A 21040-nucleotide genomic window follows, 5' to 3' on the forward strand; every position below is an offset into this window, starting at 1 on the left:
CGGGCACTGCGGTCAAAGGGCGGCGGCACACCTGTGCTCACCTGGGTCCGGGGGCAGCCCTCGCGGCCCGCGATCCCCGCCCCGCAGCCCCGGGAGGGCTCGGGCCCAGCCTCGCTGGCCGAACCCCGGACTCCGCCCGCCGCCCGGCCGCCCCGCCCCGCCCCGGCCCGGCCCCGCCCGCTCGGCCCCCGTCCGTATTTGAGGCCCGCGGCGCTTCGCTTCGGACGCTCACACTCCACGGTCTCTGGCTCCAGCCCGGCTGAGACTCCAGGGTAGGTGTGTGTGTTGCCTTCTGCTCCGGCGCGCGGGGGGCGGTTGCGGCTCCAACTGCGGGGACGCCGGGGACGGGGACGCGGGGCGCCCGACGGGTGCATGGGCCCAGGGAACGGGGCCCGGGCTTCCCAGAGTGGGGCGTGGCGCTCGGGGCCGTGACCCCCACGGTCCGGCTCGGGTTGTCCCGGCTCGGATTCCCCGCCGGAGTCCCCGGGCCGCAGCGGACGGCGACGGACGCGGGGTGAGTGGTGGGCCGGAAGGTGACGACCACAGGCCCCCCGCCCAGGGATTAGGCTGCCAGAGTGGGATGGGGGCGACCCGGAGCCGGCCGGGGGGCGGCACCAGGACTTCTGGCCACAGGTGACCACGGGCCCGGTATCCCCCGAGCCCCCACCCCCGCCCTGCTCCCCACCCCTCCGCTCCGACCTCCTCCCCCGCCTCGCCACCACGCAGACGCCGCCTCCCTCCCCAGGGGACACCGGAGGGTGTGGGCCGGTGACTCGGCCAGAGGTGGCCCCGAGGCCAGGGTCGGTGCCTCGGGCGGCCTGCCTGGCTCCCCCAAGCGCCTTTTCTCGGAATGTGCGCGGGGCTCCGATGGCAGGCAGCCTGCATTCGAAACGCAGCCCTGTCCAGAGCCTCAGGCCCGCGAAGATGATCTTGAGGACCATTCCAGATCTTGTACCTTTTTTTCCCCAATTAAATTCACTGCAGGCAAAATGTACAAAATAGTGTCTTCAAGGCTAAGAAGAAAGTTTTAATTATGCTTCCGTTTGTGTGCTTGACATTTGAGTCTCCTCCCTCCCCCTTATTGTTTGTTTTGGAACCCAGGGCCTTATACTTGCTAGAGCTGTACCATCGTGCTATGTTCCTCTCTACCTTTTCTCCTTTAGTGCTCAGGTTTGAGAAGCAGAAGTCAGTGTTCACCTGGTGTCAGGTGCAGGAAATGAAGCGTAGTCTTTTTTGCTTGGGTAAGAGGCAGTTGTGCTGGTGATGGGAGTGTGCCTGGAGGCTGCTTGCTTCCTTCCTGGCGTGGCTTAGCCTCTCAGATCTGAATTATTCAGTAAGCTTTGGATCAGATGCTGTGGGCAGGCACGTGGTGCTAGGGCTCACTAATGTGCGCTCTAGTTGACACAAACGACTGCTGCTATCTGTGTCTGGGGTGTGTCCCCCTGCTTCATGACTACTTTTGAGTAATTGTATTCATCATAACGACTGCTGCTATCTGTGTCTGGGGTGTGTCCCCCTGCTTCATGACTACTTTTGAGTAATTGTATCCATCATGAGGCATTGCCATCATGGAGAAAGTGTACATGTTAGGTCATACTCGGCTCCATAAACCAAGTCCACTTGGTTCTCCATCCATAGTTGCAGGTTTTGTACCCTTGGATTGCATTTACAGCGCCAACAGGCCACAATGCTTGCAAATCAACAGCAGATAGAAAATACTGCGAGAGAAGCCAGGTGTGATGATCATGTACCAACCTGAAATCTTAGCACTGGAGAGAGCAAGACCGGAAGATTCAGAGCATACTGGGCTATGAGACCCTGTCTCAAAGTAGGAGGAAAGGAGACAATGGGGAGGAAGTGTATCTGTACATATACAGACCTTTTTCTTTGGTCATTATTCCTCAAACAATATGGTGTATAACAACTATTTAAGAAGCACTTATTTTGTATTGGGTAAGTCATCTAGAGGTAATTTAAAGTACTCAGGAGGGTGTACATCGGTTATAAAACACTGCATTATTTCATATAATGGAACTGAGCACCGGTGGATTTGGGTACCGTCAGGTATTAATTACTGTTCCTCATATCCAAGAACAACTATTTTTAAAAGTATATAAGCTGGGTGCCAGTGGATCACACCTGTAATCCTAGCTACTCAGGAGGCTGAGAGCTGAGGATCATGGTTCAAACACCTGTAATCCTAGCTACTCAGGAGGCTGAGAGCTGAGGATCATGGTTCAAAGCCAGCCTGCGCAGGAAAGCCCGTGAAACTCTTATGTTCAGTAAACCACCAGAAACCAGAAGTGGTGTTGTGGCTCAAGTGGTAGAGCCCTTGCCTTGAGCTGAAGAGCTGACAGTGCCCAAGCCCAGAGTCCAAGCCCCTGCCCCTCCCCCCAAAAGTATGTAAGACTAATTTCAATCCAAGTTCCTTGATTACACCTCAGTGAATTATGGGCATCACACACCAGTAACAGCAGGATGAAACTAGATCACACAGGATCATTTTTTTTTCCTCATAGCTGATATTAAAAGCATACAAATGATCATTGTACAAACCCATGGAGGACCACAGGGCTTATGTTTCCTAGTTTAGTGGACCTAGAATTACCCAAGAAGACACCAAAATAAGCAAATAATGTATATTTCCTCTGTTTGCATGTTAAACCACACAACACACACACACACACACACACACACACACACACACACACTGTACAGAGAAAAGTAAGAACAAAATATGAACCCACGTCTCCAGTAACGAATGATTACCACTATGGATATAGTGATAAGACTTGGCTACTTAGTGGTATTCCTAGCTACTCAGGGTTCATCTCACTCAGCATCATCTTATATGTACCTATCTTTTGGCCTTTTCTGTTTGTCCTACACATGTACTAGTTATTGCAAATAAGGAAAACCATGGACCTATGTTTCTTTGGGTCTGGCTTACTTCACTTACTATAATTGATGGAGACATAGAATTCCAGTGTGTGTGTGTGTGTGTGTGTGTGTGTGTGTGTGTGTGTGTGTGTGTGTGTGTGTGTGTGTGTGTGTGTGTGTGTATACTATATATATACTATATATATCACATTTTCTTGATCCAGTCATCTACTGAGGGGCATCTGGGTTGGTTCCATATCTTAGCTATGGTAAATAATGCTGCCATAAACATAGTTGTGCTGGTAGCCTTGGTATGGCCTGGTTTGTGATCATTTGAGTAAATGCCCCAAAGTGGGATTGCTGTGTCATAGTGGAGCTCTATGTGTAGTCTTTTGAGGAAACTCCATACTGCTTTCCAAAGTGGTTGAACAAGTTTACACTACCACCAACAATGCAGGAGGGTTCCCTTCCAGCCACATCCCCTCCAGCATCCGTTGTTATTAGAGTTCTTGATTCTAGCCATTCTAACTGGGGTGAGGTAGAATCTCAATGTTGTTTTGATTTGCATTTCTTTTATGGCTAGAGAGGTTGAACATTTCTTTGTGTGTCTATTGGCCATTCTTCTTTCCTCTTCAGAGAAGTTTCTCTTTAAGTCTTTAGCCCACTTACTTATGGGGGCAGTTGTTTCTTTGAGGATTTGTTGTTGGGGGATGTAATTTTTTGAGTTCCAAGTATATTTTAGATATGAGACCCTTGTCTGTTGTATGGCTAGTGAAGATCTCCCAATCTGTGGCAGGCAGCCTTACTCTCTTACCTTTGTAAGGAAGGGATGCCCACTTAAGATCAATTCAATCCTAGAAGCCATTAAAATAAACCTTGTTATTAAGTAATATTTGCAATAATACCTTTTGGATTTCAAGATTCCCCTTTGGTCCCCTTTCCTCCAGTGTGTGTTTAATTTGTATAGGATGCAAAATACAAAACCTGGGGTGCAAGCTTTGCTATTCTCATTTTAAATCTTTTACTCTAGAGAGCTTAGCTCTCTTGATTTTTTTCTTTTCTTTTTTTTTTGGTTGGCAGTCCCCTTTACACGACTACATGTCATTGCATTTAGGGCCCTCCTCACTTATCAAGAATAATTTTCCCATCTCCTTAATCATGGCCACAGAGTCTTTTTTTGCCATAAGAGGGAAATTCCTCAGGTCATAGGACATCTTCAGGGCTCTTTTGGAGCTCAGCACAGCTGTAATTGAAAGTCATGCTCTTTATTTGTTAAAATCCTAAAGTTAGGTTCTTCTTTCAGTCTCCTGATGATTCTGATGTTCACTTTTTTTTTCTCTTCAAACTGGGGTTTGAACTCAGAGCCTTATGCTAGCAGGGGCTTTATTGCTGGGTCACACTAGCAGCCCCCAGTGCATTCTTGCTTCCCCTTTTCCTTATTATGTGGATTCCCTCCTGTTCAGGGAAGTTATTAGAAATGTTCTCTTAGTGGGTAAGTAGGAAGTTTTAAAAAATACTTGTGGATGTTATCAGAGCAGAAGGCCCAGCTCATAACCAGCTCTGTAGCATTTGCAGACTTTCTGGCTGATTGAACCTTACCTTTGTCATGTCCTCTCACCTGGTTCCTTCTGGCTCTTTGTGAAATAAAGGACTTCTCTAACAGTATTTAAGACAAAAATTGGTCCTGAGTTAGTGGTCTGCTCCTAGATTGGCGATATCACTTACATTAACTTAATGTGTCCCATTTTAAATTGGGAGTTGTATAAAACTTTGAAGAAAGAAACTGAAGAATACACAAGGAGGTAGGAAGACTTCCCATGTTCATGGTTTGGCAGAATATCCCAAAATGGCCATACTGCCAAAGGCAATCTACAAATTCAGTGCAATGCCCATCAAAATCCCAATGTCATTCTTCACAGAGAGAAGGGAAAATAATCTCAAAATTCATATTGAATTGCCCAGGCTTTCTATCAGTCCTGTGGGGGAAGAACCAGTGTTGGAGGTATCACAAACTGTATTACAGAGCCCTAGTAAAAAAACAAAACAAGCTGGGTGCCAGTGGTTCATGCCTGTAATCCTAGCCACTCAGGAGGCTGAGATCTGAGGATCACAGTTCAAAGCCAGCCCAGGCAAGAAAGTCCATGAGACTCTTATGTCCCATAAACCACCAGAAAACCGGAAATGGTGCTGTGGCTCAAGTGGTAGAGCACTTGTCTTGAGCTGAAGAGTTGAGGGACAGCATCCAGGCCCAGAGTTCAAGCCTCATGACCACCCCCCCCCCCAAATAAAAACAACAGCTCAGTACTAGGACAAATACTGACCCTAAGACCAGAGTAACAAACTAGAAGGCCCCCAAAGAGGCCCAAACTATTAGAAAGAAAAAGTCTGTTCAATAAATGGTGTTGGGAAAACTAGATAGCGATATGCAGAAGACTTAAACTGGGTTCCTGCCTAACATCTTGTACTAATGTTAATGCAAAATGTATCAAAGACCTCAATGTAAGACTTGAAACTACTATATGAATGAGTAGGGGAGACAATAGAACTTATTGGCTTAGGTGAGAGTTCCAGGGGCTTAACAAATAGGGGAGAGAATTGACAAATAGGATCACACTAATCTACAAAGCTCTGCATAGGGAAAGATATAGTTACTTTTCTCCTCCTCCTCCTTCTCCTCTTCCTCCTTCTCTTCCTTCTTCAGCTCCTTCTTCCTTAACATCCCCCTCTCCCTCCCCCCTCTTCCTCCTCTTCCTCCTCCTCCCCCTCTTCTTCTTCCTCCTCTCCCCCTCTCTGTCCCCTCCTCCTCCTTCCCCCTTCCTGGCCCCCTCCTCCTCCTTCTCCCCCTCCTCCTCCTCCTTCTCTTCCTCCTTCTTTTCCTTCTCTTTCTCCCCTCTCCCTCCCCCCTTTCCCCTTTCCTCTTCCCTCCACCTCCTCTTTCTTCTTCTTTTTGGAGTGGGACTCAAACTTGGTACCAGGACTCCAACTCTGTGCTTGATGCGTTCTCTTATTGGCTAGAGCTCTACCAATTGAGCCATGCCTCCAACACCCAGGATATGGTTATTAAGCCAAAAAAGACAGCCGTCAGAATGGGAGAAGATCTTTGACAGCTGTATGTCTGAAAAGGGTCTAATAACCAGAATAAAGGAGCTCAGGAAACTAAACCCCTGAAGATTGAATAACCCAATTAATAAGTGGACACAGATACTAAATAGATACTTCTCAGAAGGTATAAAAATGAGGAATAGATACATTAAATGCTCACCATCCTTGGCCATAAAGGATGCAGTTCTGAACAGCTTTGATCTTCAGTTAGAATGGCCATCATCAAGAGCGCAAACAACAAATGCTGGCGAGGATGTGGGGGAAAAAGGGAGCCTATCAGACTGGTGGTGGATACATGGTGGGATACATAGTACCACTATGGAAAGGCAGTATGGAGAGTCCTTTAAAACCTACACATAGAACTACCCTGCTGAACGTTTATCTAATAAATCAGGATACAATAAAGGCACTACTGTATCTATGCTTATTACTGCATCATGTACTATAGTCAAGTTATATATGAAGAATGATGTTATGTCATTTGTAGGGAAATGGATGGATCTGGAAAAAAAATTACACTGAGTGATATCAGTCAGGCTCAGTGACACAGATGGTGCACATTTTCTCTCATAGGGAAGCTAGTTCTAAACTATAAACATGTAGGAAAATATAGGGCCATATATGTGTGTGTGTGTGTGTGTGTGTGTGTGTGTGTGTGTGTGTGTGTGTGTGTGTGTGTGTGTGTGTGTGTGTGTGTGTGTGTGTGTGTGTGTGTGTGTGTGTGTGTGTGTGTGTGTGTGTGTGTGTGTGTGTGTGTGTGTGTGTGTGTGTCCAAACTGATTAAAGCATGGTATATGCCGAGGTGGTTTTCAGTGATTTAACCCCTTTGAACAATCAATAGTTTAACAAAATAAATACCAGGAAGCCTAAATATGTCTTGCTGGGAAAGGTAGGAGTTTAGAGGAGAGAGATATATGAGTGGAGGGAAGAATGGTCATACTGTTAAATATTACTATTTCCCTTTTTCATTTAATTTAGAAATGTGTGAAATAGTCTTGAGGTCCCAAAACAGCACCAAAGATTCATGTTATCAATGAAAACCAGGACATGAAATCCTGTGTTTAAGTGATACTGATTTTATTTTAATTATTCTTGCTACTAAAGAAATACTTTCCCCTCTGTACAGTATTTTCACAATAAGAAAAAAAAAAGAAAACTTTGTTAGGAAACAGCTTGACTTTGAACAATCCAACATACGCATGATGGATTTATCTTGTTTTTCAATGTAGTTGCCAAAATAATAGAGAGCAACACCGAAAGGCTAGAAAACATCTAAGCCAAAGCAGTAAACTTTTGTCTATAAAATAATTGTGAGGGTCTGACTCTTTCAAAGTCAGGCTCGCAAAGTGTGAAAGTGTATTTGCTTTAGTGTGAACAATAAAACAAAAAAAACTTTGTTTTTTTTTAAGAAAAAATTTAACATGAGTTATCTTTGATTATTTCTAATGCTAAGGCCAATTTCTTCTATGTTCTCTCTTTTTCTTGTGATTCTGATTTTAAATCTGTCTTTCCAGACTCGTCATCATGGATCCTGTGCTGGAAGCAAATGGTACCTTTGCCCTAAACCTTTTGAAAATACTGGGCAAAGACAGCTCAAAAAATGTATTTTTCTCACCTATCAGTATCTCTTCAGCCCTGGCCATGGTCTACCTGGGAGCAAAGGGGAATACTGCAGAGCAGATGGCTCAGGTAACAAGTGACATAGCTCAAGGAAAGATCAATGCTGCTGGTTGTCTTTGTGCTGGCCCTCTGCATTTCAGATCACCAGAAGGAGCATTCTTGTTGAAAAACTAACCAGTGTGTCATAGGGGTGGGGATGGACATTCTACCCCTGCTGAGCACCTGGTGCACACACCCTTGTCTGTTAGAGGAGATAGGTTAGTGCTTTTCACTTGGGGCAAGAACTATAAAGGCATGGCACCTCAAGGCCACCCACGACCCCTGCTGTCTGTCCTGTTGCCTCTAATAGTTCACATTAGTGTACCATTAGGTACCCTAAGCCCTCCCTTTTCCCAAGACTCTAGAGTCATGGGGTCAGTCTTGGCTGGGAGTCTAGGAACAGGACTCTCTTCAGATGCTGCTTCTTAGGTGCAGATCTTTGGATGCAGAGAGATCTGTAAACTGGCTCAATATAGAAAGGTGAGATAGAGAGGGATGGCTTGAGGGCACGGTCCTTCCAGAAAGGAGGAAGCGGTGATGTATTCATCTACTAGGGCTCTGTAACAAACAACAGATACTTATTTTCTCACAGTGCTAGGGGGTAAAGTTGGCAACACATTGGCAAAAAGGAGTATCCTGTTTGAAGGATTGAGGGTCTAGCCGGCAGCCATAGTTAAGAGTCAGAATACTGTAAGCATGAAGGGGCTAGGGTTTGTAGGGGGTCTTTTCTGCCCAGAGCAAAGGCCTCAAGACACTTCATTTTTAATCAGATGCTTCTTTGAGCAGCAATAAAGATCTGCACACTTCTTAGATTGAGTTTAGTGTTTATTCATTTCCTGGAGTAAGGGCTTACAGAAGTTGTATGTTTTTATTCTGTTTCTGACTGTAGGTGCTGTCTTTCAATAAATGTGGCAATGATGGAGACGGAGATGTCCACCAGGGCTTTCAGTCACTTCTCACTGAAGTGAACAAGACTGGCACGCAGTACTTGCTTAAAGCAGCCAACAGGCTCTTTGGAGCAAAGTCTTATACTTTCCTCTCAGTAAGTCATTTTCGCTGCTTTTCACAAACATGGTGGGAAGGGTGGAGGGAATGAGAGAGCACAGAGTTCACTAGTGAGCTTCTGTTTGTTTACGTGCTTTCATGTTATTATCATTTAAAAGATTAGAAAACTATTCAAGTCATAGGTGAGCATGTTTTTAACGTACTGAAAGCAAATGAAACCAACACAGCAAGAGGTTTCATTAACCTCTCTTCCACGCACCATCATTTCTCCCGGGATAAGAGCTTTTATAGGTGTATATCTTCTTGCATATGAAGGTTTTATTTTGTGAGGATTTTCTGTGCATGAGCTACTAGGCCATTCATATTGTTTAGTAGTTGGTTTCTTTAATTATTTACATTTCAATCAATACATGTGTATCTACCTTACTATTACTATAATAGTACCATTATGTGTGTGTGTGTGTGTGTGTGTGTGTGTGTGTGTGTGTATGTGTATGTATGTATGTGTGTGAGTAGCAGTACTAGGGCTTAAACTAAGGGCCTAACATTCATTTGGTGTATTTGCTCAAGGATGCCACTACATTTTATTTTTAGCTTTTTACTGGTTAATTGGAACTAAGAATCTCATAGACTTTTTGCCCACACAGGCTTTGAACCTTGATCCTCAGAACACAGCCTCCTGAGTAGCTAGAATTGTAGATAGATATAAGCCACCAGTGCTAGGGTAACACTGATTATTTATGAGGTCAAACAAGTTTTCTTATTGAATATATACAAGCTGAGCATCCCTAAAACCTAAAAATAAATAATATAAAAAACTTCAAAACCTGAAAAATTCCAAAATGTAAACCACCTCCAATCCTGTGTGTTTAGAATAATATATATTCAACCTATATATATTTTCTGAGTGTTGTCTGCTTATATGTTCTCTGAACATTTTTCTGTTGGGATGTATTCCTTTTTCATACCTTTTTATGAGTTTTGTTTTGTTTTTTTTGGGTCGGTCTTGGGGCTTGAACTTAGGGTCTGGGTGCTCTGAGCATTTTTGCTCAAGGCTAGTACTCTACCACAGAGTCACAACATCATGGGTTTTCTGGGGGTTAATGGAGATAAGAGTCTTACAGACATTCTTGCTTGGGCTGACTTTGAACTGTGATCCTCAGATCTTAGCCTCCTTAAGTAGCAAAGATTATAGGTATGAGCCACTGGTACCTGGCTTGAATTTGGGCCTGGGCTCTTCAACTCAAGGTGAGTGCTCTACCACTCTGAGCCATAGCACCATTTCTGGTTTTCTGGTGATTATCTGGAGATAAGAGTCTCACAGAGGGCTGGGAAGGTGGCTCAGTGGTAGAGCGCTTGCCTTGCATGCATGAGGCCCTGGGTTCGATTCCTCAACACCACATAAGCAAAAAGAAAAAAGCCGGAAGTGGCGCTGCGGCTTAAGTGGTAGAGTGCTAGCCTTGAGCTGAAGAGCTGAGGGACAGTGCCCAGGCCCAGAGTTCAGGCCCCACGACCTGACCCCCCCCCCAAAAAAAAAAAAAAAAAAAGAGAGAGTCTTACAGACATTCCTGCCTGGGCTGACTTTGAACTATGATCCTCAGATCTTAGCCTCTTGAGTAGCTAGGATTATAGGTGTGAGCCACTGGCACCTGGCAAGTTTTTCTTTTTTCTTTCTTTTTATTAATGTGTTTGGGATATCAATTTTTTTTGTGATTATCATTCATTTTTGAATCCATTTTAGACTTTACATTTGTTGTTTTAAAACTAAGTGATATAAAATGAATGTAGTCAAGTATGAGGTCAAGTATTGGCAAGGTCTGTATAGTAGTGTTGTTTTTTTTTTTTTAAATGTTTTCCTAGCTGGGCATCAGTGGTTCGCATCTGTAATCTTAGATACTCAGGAGGCTGAGATCTGAGGCTTGTGGTTCAAAGCCAGTCCAGGCAGGGAAGTCCCTGAGACACTTATCTGCAGTAAAACTACCAAAAAAATCTGTAAGTAGAGCTGTGGTTCAAGTGGTAGAGTGCTAGTCTTGAGCAAAAAAAAAAAAACAGCTCAGGGACAGTGTCCAGGCCCTGAATTCAAGCATTAGGACTTGCCCAAAGGAAAAAAAAATTTTTATTTCTCTCCCCCCCCATCCTTCCTTCCTTTCTTTCTCTTTTTCCTTTTATTTCTTTATCCTTCCTTTCTCTTTTTCCTTTCATTTCTTTTTTCCTTCCTTCCTTCCTTCCTTCCTTCCTTCCTTCCTTCCTTCCTTCCTTCCTTCCTTCCTTCCTTCCTTTCTTTCCTTCCTTCCTTCCTTCTTCTTTCTTTCTTAATTTCTTAATTTCTTCTAGTACTAGTGGCTTATACCTATAATCCTAGCTACTCAGGAGGCTGAGATTAATGGATTATGGTTTAAAGCCAGCACAGGCAGATTTCAGCTCCAAGTAACCAGCAAAAAGTTGTGCTGGACATGTGGCTCAAGTGGCAAAATGAATAAGAAATGAACAGGAGCCATAAGCAAGAAAGCCAAGTGGAAACCTAGGCCTAAGTTCAAGTCCTGGTACCAGCACAAAAGAAGAAACAAACAGAAAAACCTTTTCAAATGCCAATTAGTGAAGTTAGAACACCATGAACTATGTAAGGAGTAAAGGAAATGATCTATGAAGTTCACCATTACAGTGCCTGAAGCTTACAGAGAAGTCAGAAATGTTACATAAAGTAATAATAATGAAAACCATCTATCTGGACCTCATAGTGACCTTCTGAGGTGTAGAAACCAGCCAGCTAAGAGTCTAGGACCACACAGCTTATAATCAAACAACTTGTGTTGCTTGATGCAAGTATTGCATACTTGCTCCCAAGCTGTACTAAAGGAGAAGTGAAAAATCCTATAATGTTCTCAAATGAGGAATTAAATATGTCATAAGCTGTTTTGAAAAAATTTGGCAAATTGTTACAGGGCCCGAGGGAGGGGATTCCACATTCCTCCCGGTGGGATTTTACATCCCACTAGAGTCCACCACCCAGAGACAGTGTTATGTAAAAAGATTAATTTATTGGGGAAGTGGATAGCTGACCAGCCAGGGACGCAGCACAGACTCAGGAGCTGTGACTGTGACCCCGAGAAGTCCTCAAGCTGTGGTTTTTAAGGGGTAGGTTACATAGAGTTATATAGATGAGCCATGCAAGGCAGGTTTGGCAATTTGCATTGGTTACAGTTATATGACCTTTAAATTCATTTGTTCTTTATGGTAAATATCATACGTAATAATTTGGAATAGGCTGCCCATAGTGGGACCACTTGGTGGTAGTCTTCAATTGGTGGGCTTAAGGCCCTGTTACTGAGCCAAGCCAGCAAGGTTACAGAAGCAAAACATAGCAAAAAAAAAAACATAGCTTTGAATCACAGGAGCATAGGCAAAACATAATCTTGACTTGGTCAGCATGACTTATACTATCAATGCTATTGACACTATTACAGAAGTTATTTTTATTATAAGCTTCTGACTAATACAGCAACTTAGTGCAGCTGGTAATGAGCCTAAAGGTTGTCAGCAGCCTTCTGCAAAGCTGCCAGCTTGGTAAACTTGACTGAGGGAGAGATTTCTTTTGCTTTTTAGCAAGGATGGAGAAGGGACAAAAGCTGACTACTGGCAGCCTTTGTCTGGGGTTTTTCTAACTTTCTGCCAATGATACTACAAAATCATTTCACAATGTTGTCAATGAGTTATTGGAACCCATTTCTATTCATTTAAATTTCCTTCTTTAAGCAGACTCACACCTACAATCCTGGCTACTTGGAATTGAAATCTGAGTTTAAAGCCAGCTCAGGCAGGAAAGTTTATGAGACTCTTATCTCCAATTAACCTCCAAAATTTGGAAATGGAGCTGTGCTCAAGTAGTAGAACATGAGCCTCAAGCAAAAAAGCCAAGGGACAGTGCCCAGGCCCCAAGTTCAGCCCTAGTCCTGGCACATAGAAAAAATTCTCCTTTAATATGGCAGGATTTAGATAATCATTATTATTTCATAGAATATATCATCAAAATAGTTGAACTATTTTTTTAAAAAAATTTCACTGCAGAGGGTCAAACCCTAACATGCCTTGAGCATGTTAGGCAAGTACTCGCTATAATCCCTAACCCTGAAAAGTATTTTGAGAAACAGAAGCTCAACTAAACAGCCATTCAAATAGTAACTATGAGATGCATAGCTATTTAACTTCTAACATAGTTAAAATAAAATATGCATCTTCCTAGCTACATGATTGTGTCCCATGTGCTATGGTCACAGGTGACCTGGGTTTGGATGGTGCAGATTTATAATGTTTTTACCACCACAGGAAGGCATAGTGGAAAGTCTGGTTCAGACTTGCTATTTCCCCACATCCTGCTAAGTTGGTTGCTGCAGTGTAGGAGTGCAGAGCTCTTGCAGGATTAACCCTTACTTAGCCCCTGCTGTGGTTTATCAGAGTGACACTCTTCAAATACTGCACCTCAGGATCCCCACAGTTGCTTCTTTGAGCCTCAGCTACTCCCTCAAGATCCAGTAGTCTGTGAAGTTTTATTGATATTGAGACAACTATCTTTGTTCATAAACTAAAATTAAATAGCTCAAACCTGGGATAGTGGTACATATCTGTACTCCCAGCACTTAGGAGTTTGAGGTGGGAGGATTGAGAGTTCAAGGCTAGCTTAGGCTATAAAGAGAGATCTTCTTTTTAAACAATTGAGGGCTGCAACGTAGCTCCCTGTTGGAACACCTGCCTAACAGTGCAAGAAAGACCTTGGTATTGATTCCCAACACTCCAACAAAACAGACCCCAAAAGACACTGCAAACTGAGCAGTTTTTATGTTTGTTCCTCATACTTACTTGTAAATTACATCCATAAATTATCAGTGCTTCATTTGTCACTTTGATATGTAAAGAATATGTTGTTAATGTCCATTTTCATAGCCTTGCATTTACGTTGTTCTGTGTTTAGCCTTTTAAAGATTCCTGCTACAAATTCTACCAAGCTGAGATGGAGGAGCTTGACTTTGTCAGTGATGCAGAGGAGTCCCGAAAACATATAAACAGCTGGGTAGCCAAAAAGACAGAAGGTAAAAAAAGATATCATTTTATTTTATTTGGGTGCTGGGAATTGAAGCTAGGGCTTAGAGCATGGGGAACACATGCTTGTCTACTGAGCCACACTCCTGGCCCCCATCCTGTTACTCTATTTTTTTAAAATGCAACATACAAACTTTATTTAACAAAAATAACAGGCACTCATATTATGAGAAAAAAAAACTAGAAGAAATTTTAAACACCATACAATAACCTACTTGCAGTGACATTTAACTGAGCTCTGTTGCTGTGAAGAATACAGCTCATGGCACAGGTATTGATGAATTTTTTTCAAGTATTCACTGAATAATACCTTTATATATACATATACATTTGAACAAGATTTAACTTCTGATCCCAGATAGACTTCATTTTTGTTGCTCTTTTGGAAGAGGTCATCTAAGGAGAAGAATATGGGGTTCTGGCTCATGGATCATGAAATGAACCCAGCCAAGACTCTGTTGGACACCAAGCCTCCTTCACTCTTCTTCAGACATCAGATGAGTTTTGGGTACTTGTTTAGAAAGTTCTCTAGGTAACATGACATGTGGATACTTGTAGTGCTCATCGAAGTACTTATCTGAGTAGTATATCTGCTGTGGGCCATCTTTCTGGAGTGCAGAGGTGGAAAACGAAGTCTGTGTAGAGAAACCGGGCTCAGCTCAGACACACGTCTGCTCTCAGCTGAGGAAAAGACTCGATTCTGCTGCTCTATTTTTAGTAGTAGTTAATCAGTCCCATTGTTGATTACTTCACAAGAACATTAAATATAAACAAGTACGACTTTTTTTTTCTCAGAGTATCTGACAACTTTACACATCTGCTTCTGAAGTATTGTCTGTGACATTTTCTCTAACTTTTTCTACTGTACATTCCTCAGTGTGTTTCTGATATCTCTTAATGTTTCATACTCCAGAACAATCCACACTATTTCTTTTGACTAGTCTTTCTTTCCACAGTGACATAAAGACTTTTGTGTTCTGGTTCTAGAGCTGTCTCTGCAGTGATGCTCAGGCTCCACACCTCTCTTGCCTTGCTGCAGGTGGCTGGCCAGTCCTACTTTACTAATGGTTTCTATTTTTCTGTTTTGTCAGTCATGGGGCCTGATCTCTGGGCCTGGGCGCGGTCCCTCAGCTCTTTAGCTCAAGACTAGCATTCTACCACTTGAGCCACAGCACCACTTCTGGCTTTTACTGCTTATGTGATACTGAGAAGTCAAACCCCGGGCCTCATGCATGTGAGGCAAGCGCTCTACCACTGAGCCACCTTCCCATCCCTACCAGTGGTTTCTAACAAACTTCTTATAACTAATTATATTTTGACTCTTACTAGTTTAAGTTGCTTTCATATCTTTTAAAATTATTTTTTAATTAGCTTACCTTATACAGGGAGAATGACTCATCTTTCAAAAATTTAAACTCACTGCTTTAACTGGTACATAAAACAAATTGTACAGACTTATTGAGTACTATGTGAATTTCCATACATGCATACACCATGTAATGTTTAAATCATTATGAACACAATTACCTACTGAAAGTTTTTTAAAAATGTTATTATCTTCTAATGGTTGTACAAGGGAGTTTCAGTTCAGCATGTCCATTTATGTGTATAGCAATCTTGATTAGAATCATTCCTTTCATCATTTCTTTCCCCAAATATTCATTTTAAAAACAATCCTTTAAGTTTCTTTCTTTATGGGTACAAGTTTTTTCATTCAGGTTCATGTGTTATAAACTCATCATGTAAATATTAACATCTATGCATTCTTTTTTGTGTTTTATTCAAACTGGTCCTTTTTTACCACAATTTTAAAGTTACTATTTCTTTTTTGCTTTATCTTTTTCTTTTTTTTTTTTTTTAAGGATATTATCTCCTTCCTGTGATGGTAAAACTCTTCATCCCTGTTTTTGTTTTTGTTTTTCTGTTAGTCATGGGCTTGAACTCAGGGCCTGGCATTCACTGACCCTGAGCTTTTTTGCTCAAGGCTAGCACTTTGTCACTTTGAGCCATAGCTCTACTTCTAGTTTTCTGGTGGTTATTTGGAGGTAAAAGTCTCACAGATTTTCCTGCTTGGGCTGGCTTCTAACTGTGATCCTCAGATCTTAGCCTCCTGAGTAGAATTACAGGCGTTGAGCCAGTAGTGCCTGGCTCTTCCCTTTCCTTAATTATGCAAGGAAATGGCCCCTTTGTGCCATCTTTAGCAAACTTTTAGCTAACTGGCTCTTTAATTCTTCCTTTCAGATAAAATTACAGAGTTGCTGTCTCCAGCTTCAGTGAATTCAAACACCAGACTGGTTCTCGTGAATGCCATCTACTTCAAAGGAAACTGGAAGCGTTCATTTGACAAAGAGCGGACCCAGGAGAGGCCGTTTAAAATCAGCAAGGTGAATATTGTGCAGGAACACAGGGGACTTCTGGACATAGTTCCCTTGCTTGTGTTGCTTTCTGACACTCATGAGCAGCCTGCCTTCTTAACCTATGCTTTAACCTGGACTTGGCAGTGCAGCAGCAGGGACTGCCCAAGCCTTAGGACCTTTCTCCATTTATATGTTACCACCAGTGGGAGCACACTTTTGGTCAGTCTCCTCTACTGTCTCTGGCCTTACAGTTGTCTATGTATCTGTCCACAAGGCAAATCTGATGAGGTAGTTATCAGGTTTACTTTAGATCTTTCTAGGCTCCTCAGAGCTTTTGAGATAAAGTTTAAACTTTAAATGTAGTGAGCAAGACTCTTTGTGTGCTCAGAACCTGCCCAGTTCTGCACATTCCCTGAGTCTTGACACATTGCTTTCTTCCCAGTAGTATCTGCTTAAGCTCCATCCAGGTTTGGCTCCTCCTCCCAGCTGTCACCACATACTGCTGGTTCCCATGAGACATCACAATGGATGAATGAATGCCTTTTCTTATCCAGCAGAAAACTGCCCAAGACAGATGACTGTCTTCTGTGTGCTTGGCATTGCTGCCCTGTACATACTGAAATAATGAATGATCATCTTCAGTCTTATTTTGATAATAAGGGTAGTGTAAATACAGATTTTTGTTTACAAATAAGCAAACAAAGGGACATGTACTCAGGCTAGTCTGAGTTTAACCATCTTCTGTTTGGAAGATGGTTTGGAAGATGGTGTCTTTCTCTGGCTGAATCAAGTTAATTTTTTTAAAATATTTACAGTTTTTTTTGTTTTCCCACAGGGACACCAAAGCAGACACTAGATTAATTACAGTGTATTATGAATCTCTGACCCTAACTTAGATCTCTCAAGCCAATTTGAATCTGAACCTTCCAGTTTCTCAAGAAAGGAGTTTTGTTTCAGTCTTTATTCTGAAATGAACTGTTCTGTTTTCTCCTGAGAAAACTTTTTCTCTCTTTGAAATTGCTATTTAACAAGATATAGGTTAGGACTTCATTCAACTGGGAGCAACAGAAGCTCCAGATAGTTGAACTCAGAAAGGTATGGAGCTGAGTGCAGCCTGGGATTGACTTAGCCCCAAGCGATACTCTTGGAAATTGGCTTTACTTTATTGCCATCACCATCACAGGGCCTTCTTCCTCATGTACTGCTTCCACAGTCCAGGGGGAAGGACATGTGCCAGAGAGCAAAAAGCCTTCTCCTTTGGTAGTTCTGCATGATGCCCAGAGTATTACATAGATTGAATTGTGGAACTATTTCATTTGGCTTTTACTGGGTGCAGAATGGTGAGGAAGCATGTCTTACTTTCTGTCTCTGTAGTTGGGGCTGGGGATGGGACTGTAGTGGATATTGACTACATGATTTGTTTATCAGATGAATTTATCTTGTAACACACTCATACGTATCTACTTACATTTTCTGTAATAGCAGGTTGGAGTAGTTGTGGCAGGAAGTGTGTGGGTCGCAGAGCTAGAAATTACTTTCTTGCCAGTTATAGAGAAAGCATGCCAAGTGTTGGTCAAGGACAGGACAAAGGAGCCAAGGATGGGAGCTGTTCTGCCTATGGGCAGTTCAGGCAAGTTAGAGAAAGCTGAAACAGAACAGTAACAAAATAATACCTTTGGTTCGTTCTAGTCAATACAGAATGAAGGGCAGACTGTCAGAGACCTGGGGCTCATAAAGTCACATGGCATTCAGTACCTAAACAGAAATTTCTAGAATTAAACTAGAGAGGATCAGGAGCCATGGAGGATTGTTGGATAGGATGTGGTGTCTTTTGATCTTTCTCACTGTGTGTCTGGCACATATTGGTGACAAATGCAGTTTCTTTTTTAATTCTGCCAATCATTGGTTTATTTATTTAGTCAGTAGAAGTTGAGTAAATGTCTGTTCTTTACCAGGCATTACCCAGCTAAACATGCCTGTCCTTGTAAAGCTGACCTTTTCCAGGAAGGAGAGAGTGGGAGTTACTAGGTGGTGCTAAGTGCTTCAGAGCCATACAAAAGATGGGCAGGAAGTTGTGCTGGAAGGTGCAGTTACGGAGAAGAGCTGCTGAGAGAGCCTTCACCATCAAGGTGATGTGTAAGCTGAGAAGAAGGGAAAGGATGAGTTATAGTGGAAAGATGGCAAGAACCTGATACCCTATGGACTCACAAGAAGCCTTGAGACAGTAGCAGACCAGCAAAGGCAGAATGGTAGGAGGCCAGATGGATGAAGAATAGAGAACAAGCTCTTGTTGCTAATCCAGGTAGTTTTAACCACTACTTAATTTGGATATTGCTGGCTCATGCCTCTAACCCTAGCTACTCAGGAGGCTGAGATCTGAGGATTGCAATTCAAAGCCAACCCCAATAGAGAGACCCAAGAGACTCTTATCTCCAATTAACCAGCAAAAAGCTAGAAGTAGAGATGTGGGTTTGGTGGTAGAGTGCCAGCCTTGAGTAAAAAAGCCAAGCAAGTGCATGGAACCCTGGGTTTAAGCTCTAGTACAAGCATAAACAAACAAATAAATAAGGAAGTGCCCATATAATTTGTTAATGAGTCAGATTAGGGTAGGGTATGAGGAAGTTAAAGGACATGTCATGGCTTTTGACCTCTGGAAAGATAGCATCACCATCCACTGGTTGGGTGAAACTGTAGACAGGACAAGATTTGGAAAGTAAAGAGCCCGTGGTTCTTTTTGCAGCTTTCTTTTATGTCCACACATAAGAGTCAAGGAGTCAGTAAAATATAGGGTCTAGAGTCCCGGGGAGTTTGGAATCATGCTGAAAGTCATGAGACTTAATTGAAATTACCAAGCGAACAGAAATGTTGGCACCCTAAGTGGAGGTTGCATTCATCAGCATTCTATCACTATGACAAGTCCTGTGATAATCAACTTTATAAAAGATTTATCTGAGCTGAGTTTTAGAGTTCTAGTCCCTGATAAGGCACAGTCATTGCTTGTAGGCCTGTTAGAGGCGTTAGATGGTAGTGGTGTAGAGTGAAACTATTTACCTCCTGCCAGGAAGTAAAAGAAGCCAAGGTCCCACAGTCCCTTTCAACAGTACTCTAAAAGACCTAAATGCCTATTAGGCCCTGCCTCATAGAAGTTCCATTACCTACCAATAGCAGTACTCAGAGACCAAGCCTTTTGAGAGACACTTGAGCCTTGGAGTCTGAATCATAGCAGAGGTTGAAAAAAGTTGGATGCGGATTTCTGGAAGCATAACAAGAAAGTGTTTAAGGGGCTCAAGTCTGATTCCCTTTTAGTACAGTATGTCAGTCGCGTCTTGTTTCAATTTGCTTATTGTTTTCCTTTGCAGAATGAGCAGAAACCTGTGCAAATGATGTTTATAAAGTCTACTTTTAAGCAGACTTATATAGGCGAAATTTTTACCAGGATTCTGGTGCTTCCTTATGTAGGCGAGGAGCTGAATATGATCATCATGCTTCCAGATGAACACATCGATTTGAACACGGTAATGGGGGCCAAATCTTAATGGTGACATTTTAGTGTCTTCTGCAGCAGCCCTTGCCTTGCCGGGTCCCAGTTAGCTTATTTAAATTGTTTTCTCTGTTTATTTGTGATGCTGGGGCTGGAACATAGGTTCTTGAGCATGGTAGCCAAGCACTAAACCACTTATCAGCCTGATACAATGTCCCACCATGGCCAGGCCAGCCCTGTCCTTTGCAGACCATACTTACTTCTTACATGTGACATGTGTGACAGCACTGTCCTGAGACTCAAAATATTTTAACTATCTTCTAGGTGGAAAAGGAAATCACTTATGAGAAATTTGTAGAGTGGACAATGCCGGATAACATGGATGAAGAGGAGGTAGAGGTTTCACTCCCTCGGTTTAAACTGGAAGAGAATTACGACATGAAGGATGTCCTGAGCAGTATGGGCATGGCCGATGCCTTTGAGGAGGGGAAGGCAGACTTTTCTGGAATGTCTTCCAAGAGAGATCTGTATCTCTCCAAAGTTGTGCACAAGTCTTTTGTTGAGGTCAATGAGGAGGGCACAGAGGCGGTGGCTGCCACAGCCGCCATCATGATGATGCGCTGCATGTTCACCTCTCGCTTCTATGCCAATCGCCCTTTCCTTTTCTTCATTCAGCATAGCAAGACCAAGGGGATTCTGTTCTGCGGCCGGTTTGCCTCTCCATGAGAAAAGGGTTGTCACTCTGTGTAGACCTCTACCTTGCATCCACTCCTGTGTGCCTATGACCCAAGTGCCCTTCTTAGTGTCATGATCATTAAGAAATAAAGAGCCTTATGGGGTGGGATCACACCCTCAGAACTGTGGGTCTGTGTGTCTGAATGTGAGGTGCTTTTCTAGGATCTGAAATCACCCCTTCAACTCTCTAGTCACAATCCTCCCAGTCACAGCTTCCCAAGTAAGTAGAATGAACAGATATGAGCCACTGGCATCCAGCATTATTTAGTCCTCTTTTGTTACTGTTTACAATGATTTCAAGTAACTAAAACCTTTCAGCATTGAGATGCTGGGTGCTCCATACTTGGAATATTTAGATTAAATATTCTAACCTAGTTTTGAACAAAATGCACCTGAAATTTAGAGGACTCAGTCCAAAGAAGGTCATACCATCACAGGACAGTTAGGCTAATTTAAGTTTATTTTAGGAATGGTAACTAAAAAATTGTTTTACAGACGTGCACACACAACTGCATCCTGGTTTTATTTTTAATCTTTTTTTTTTCCTTTTCTAGTCTTGGGGCTTCAGCTCAAGGCCCATACTCAGTTTTTGTTTTTGTTTTTGTTTTTGTTTTTTCTGCACATAGCTGGCACTCTACCAGTTGAGACACACCTCTATTTCTGGCCTTTGTTTTTTTTTTTTTTTTGGTTGGTTGTAGGGCTTGAACTCAGGATTTTGGCATTGTCT

The 21040-nt window shown here is 42.7% G+C and overlaps 2 protein-coding genes and 1 pseudogene across 4 annotated transcripts in view; 1 reads left to right on the top strand and 2 right to left on the bottom strand.

Annotated features, from left to right (window-relative positions):
- The window catches only part of Nqo2 (N-ribosyldihydronicotinamide:quinone dehydrogenase 2), a 102227-nt gene that overhangs the window by 63540 nt on the left and 17647 nt on the right, over window positions 1–21040 (bottom strand). The gene's annotated exons all lie outside the window — the stretch shown is intronic.
- Window positions 164–20441, top strand: Serpinb6 (serpin family B member 6). 3 transcript variants are annotated; one of them, XM_070024688.1, is made up of 7 exons: window positions 164–272; window positions 7497–7671; window positions 8531–8683; window positions 13613–13730; window positions 15982–16124; window positions 19457–19612; window positions 19903–20441. In XM_070024688.1, exons 2-7 carry the CDS (start codon window positions 7507–7509, stop codon window positions 20302–20304), a joined length of 1137 nt encoding a protein of 378 aa, XP_069880789.1. In that variant the 5' UTR covers window positions 164–272; window positions 7497–7506; the 3' UTR covers window positions 20305–20441. The 3 variants fall into 3 exon arrangements, with proteins under 3 accessions (XP_069880789.1, XP_069880790.1, XP_069880791.1); XM_070024689.1 differs by having other exon boundaries at window positions 197–276; XM_070024690.1 differs by lacking the exon at window positions 164–272 and adding an exon at window positions 494–514.
- LOC138828489 (cyclin-dependent kinases regulatory subunit 2 pseudogene) lies at window positions 13722–14399 on the bottom strand (annotated as a pseudogene).

Source organism: Dipodomys merriami, unplaced genomic scaffold (assembly GCF_024711535.1).
Source record: "Dipodomys merriami isolate MVZ:Mamm:240054 unplaced genomic scaffold, mDipMer1.0.p SCAF_16, whole genome shotgun sequence".
Classification (NCBI taxonomy): domain Eukaryota; kingdom Metazoa; phylum Chordata; class Mammalia; order Rodentia; family Heteromyidae; genus Dipodomys; species Dipodomys merriami.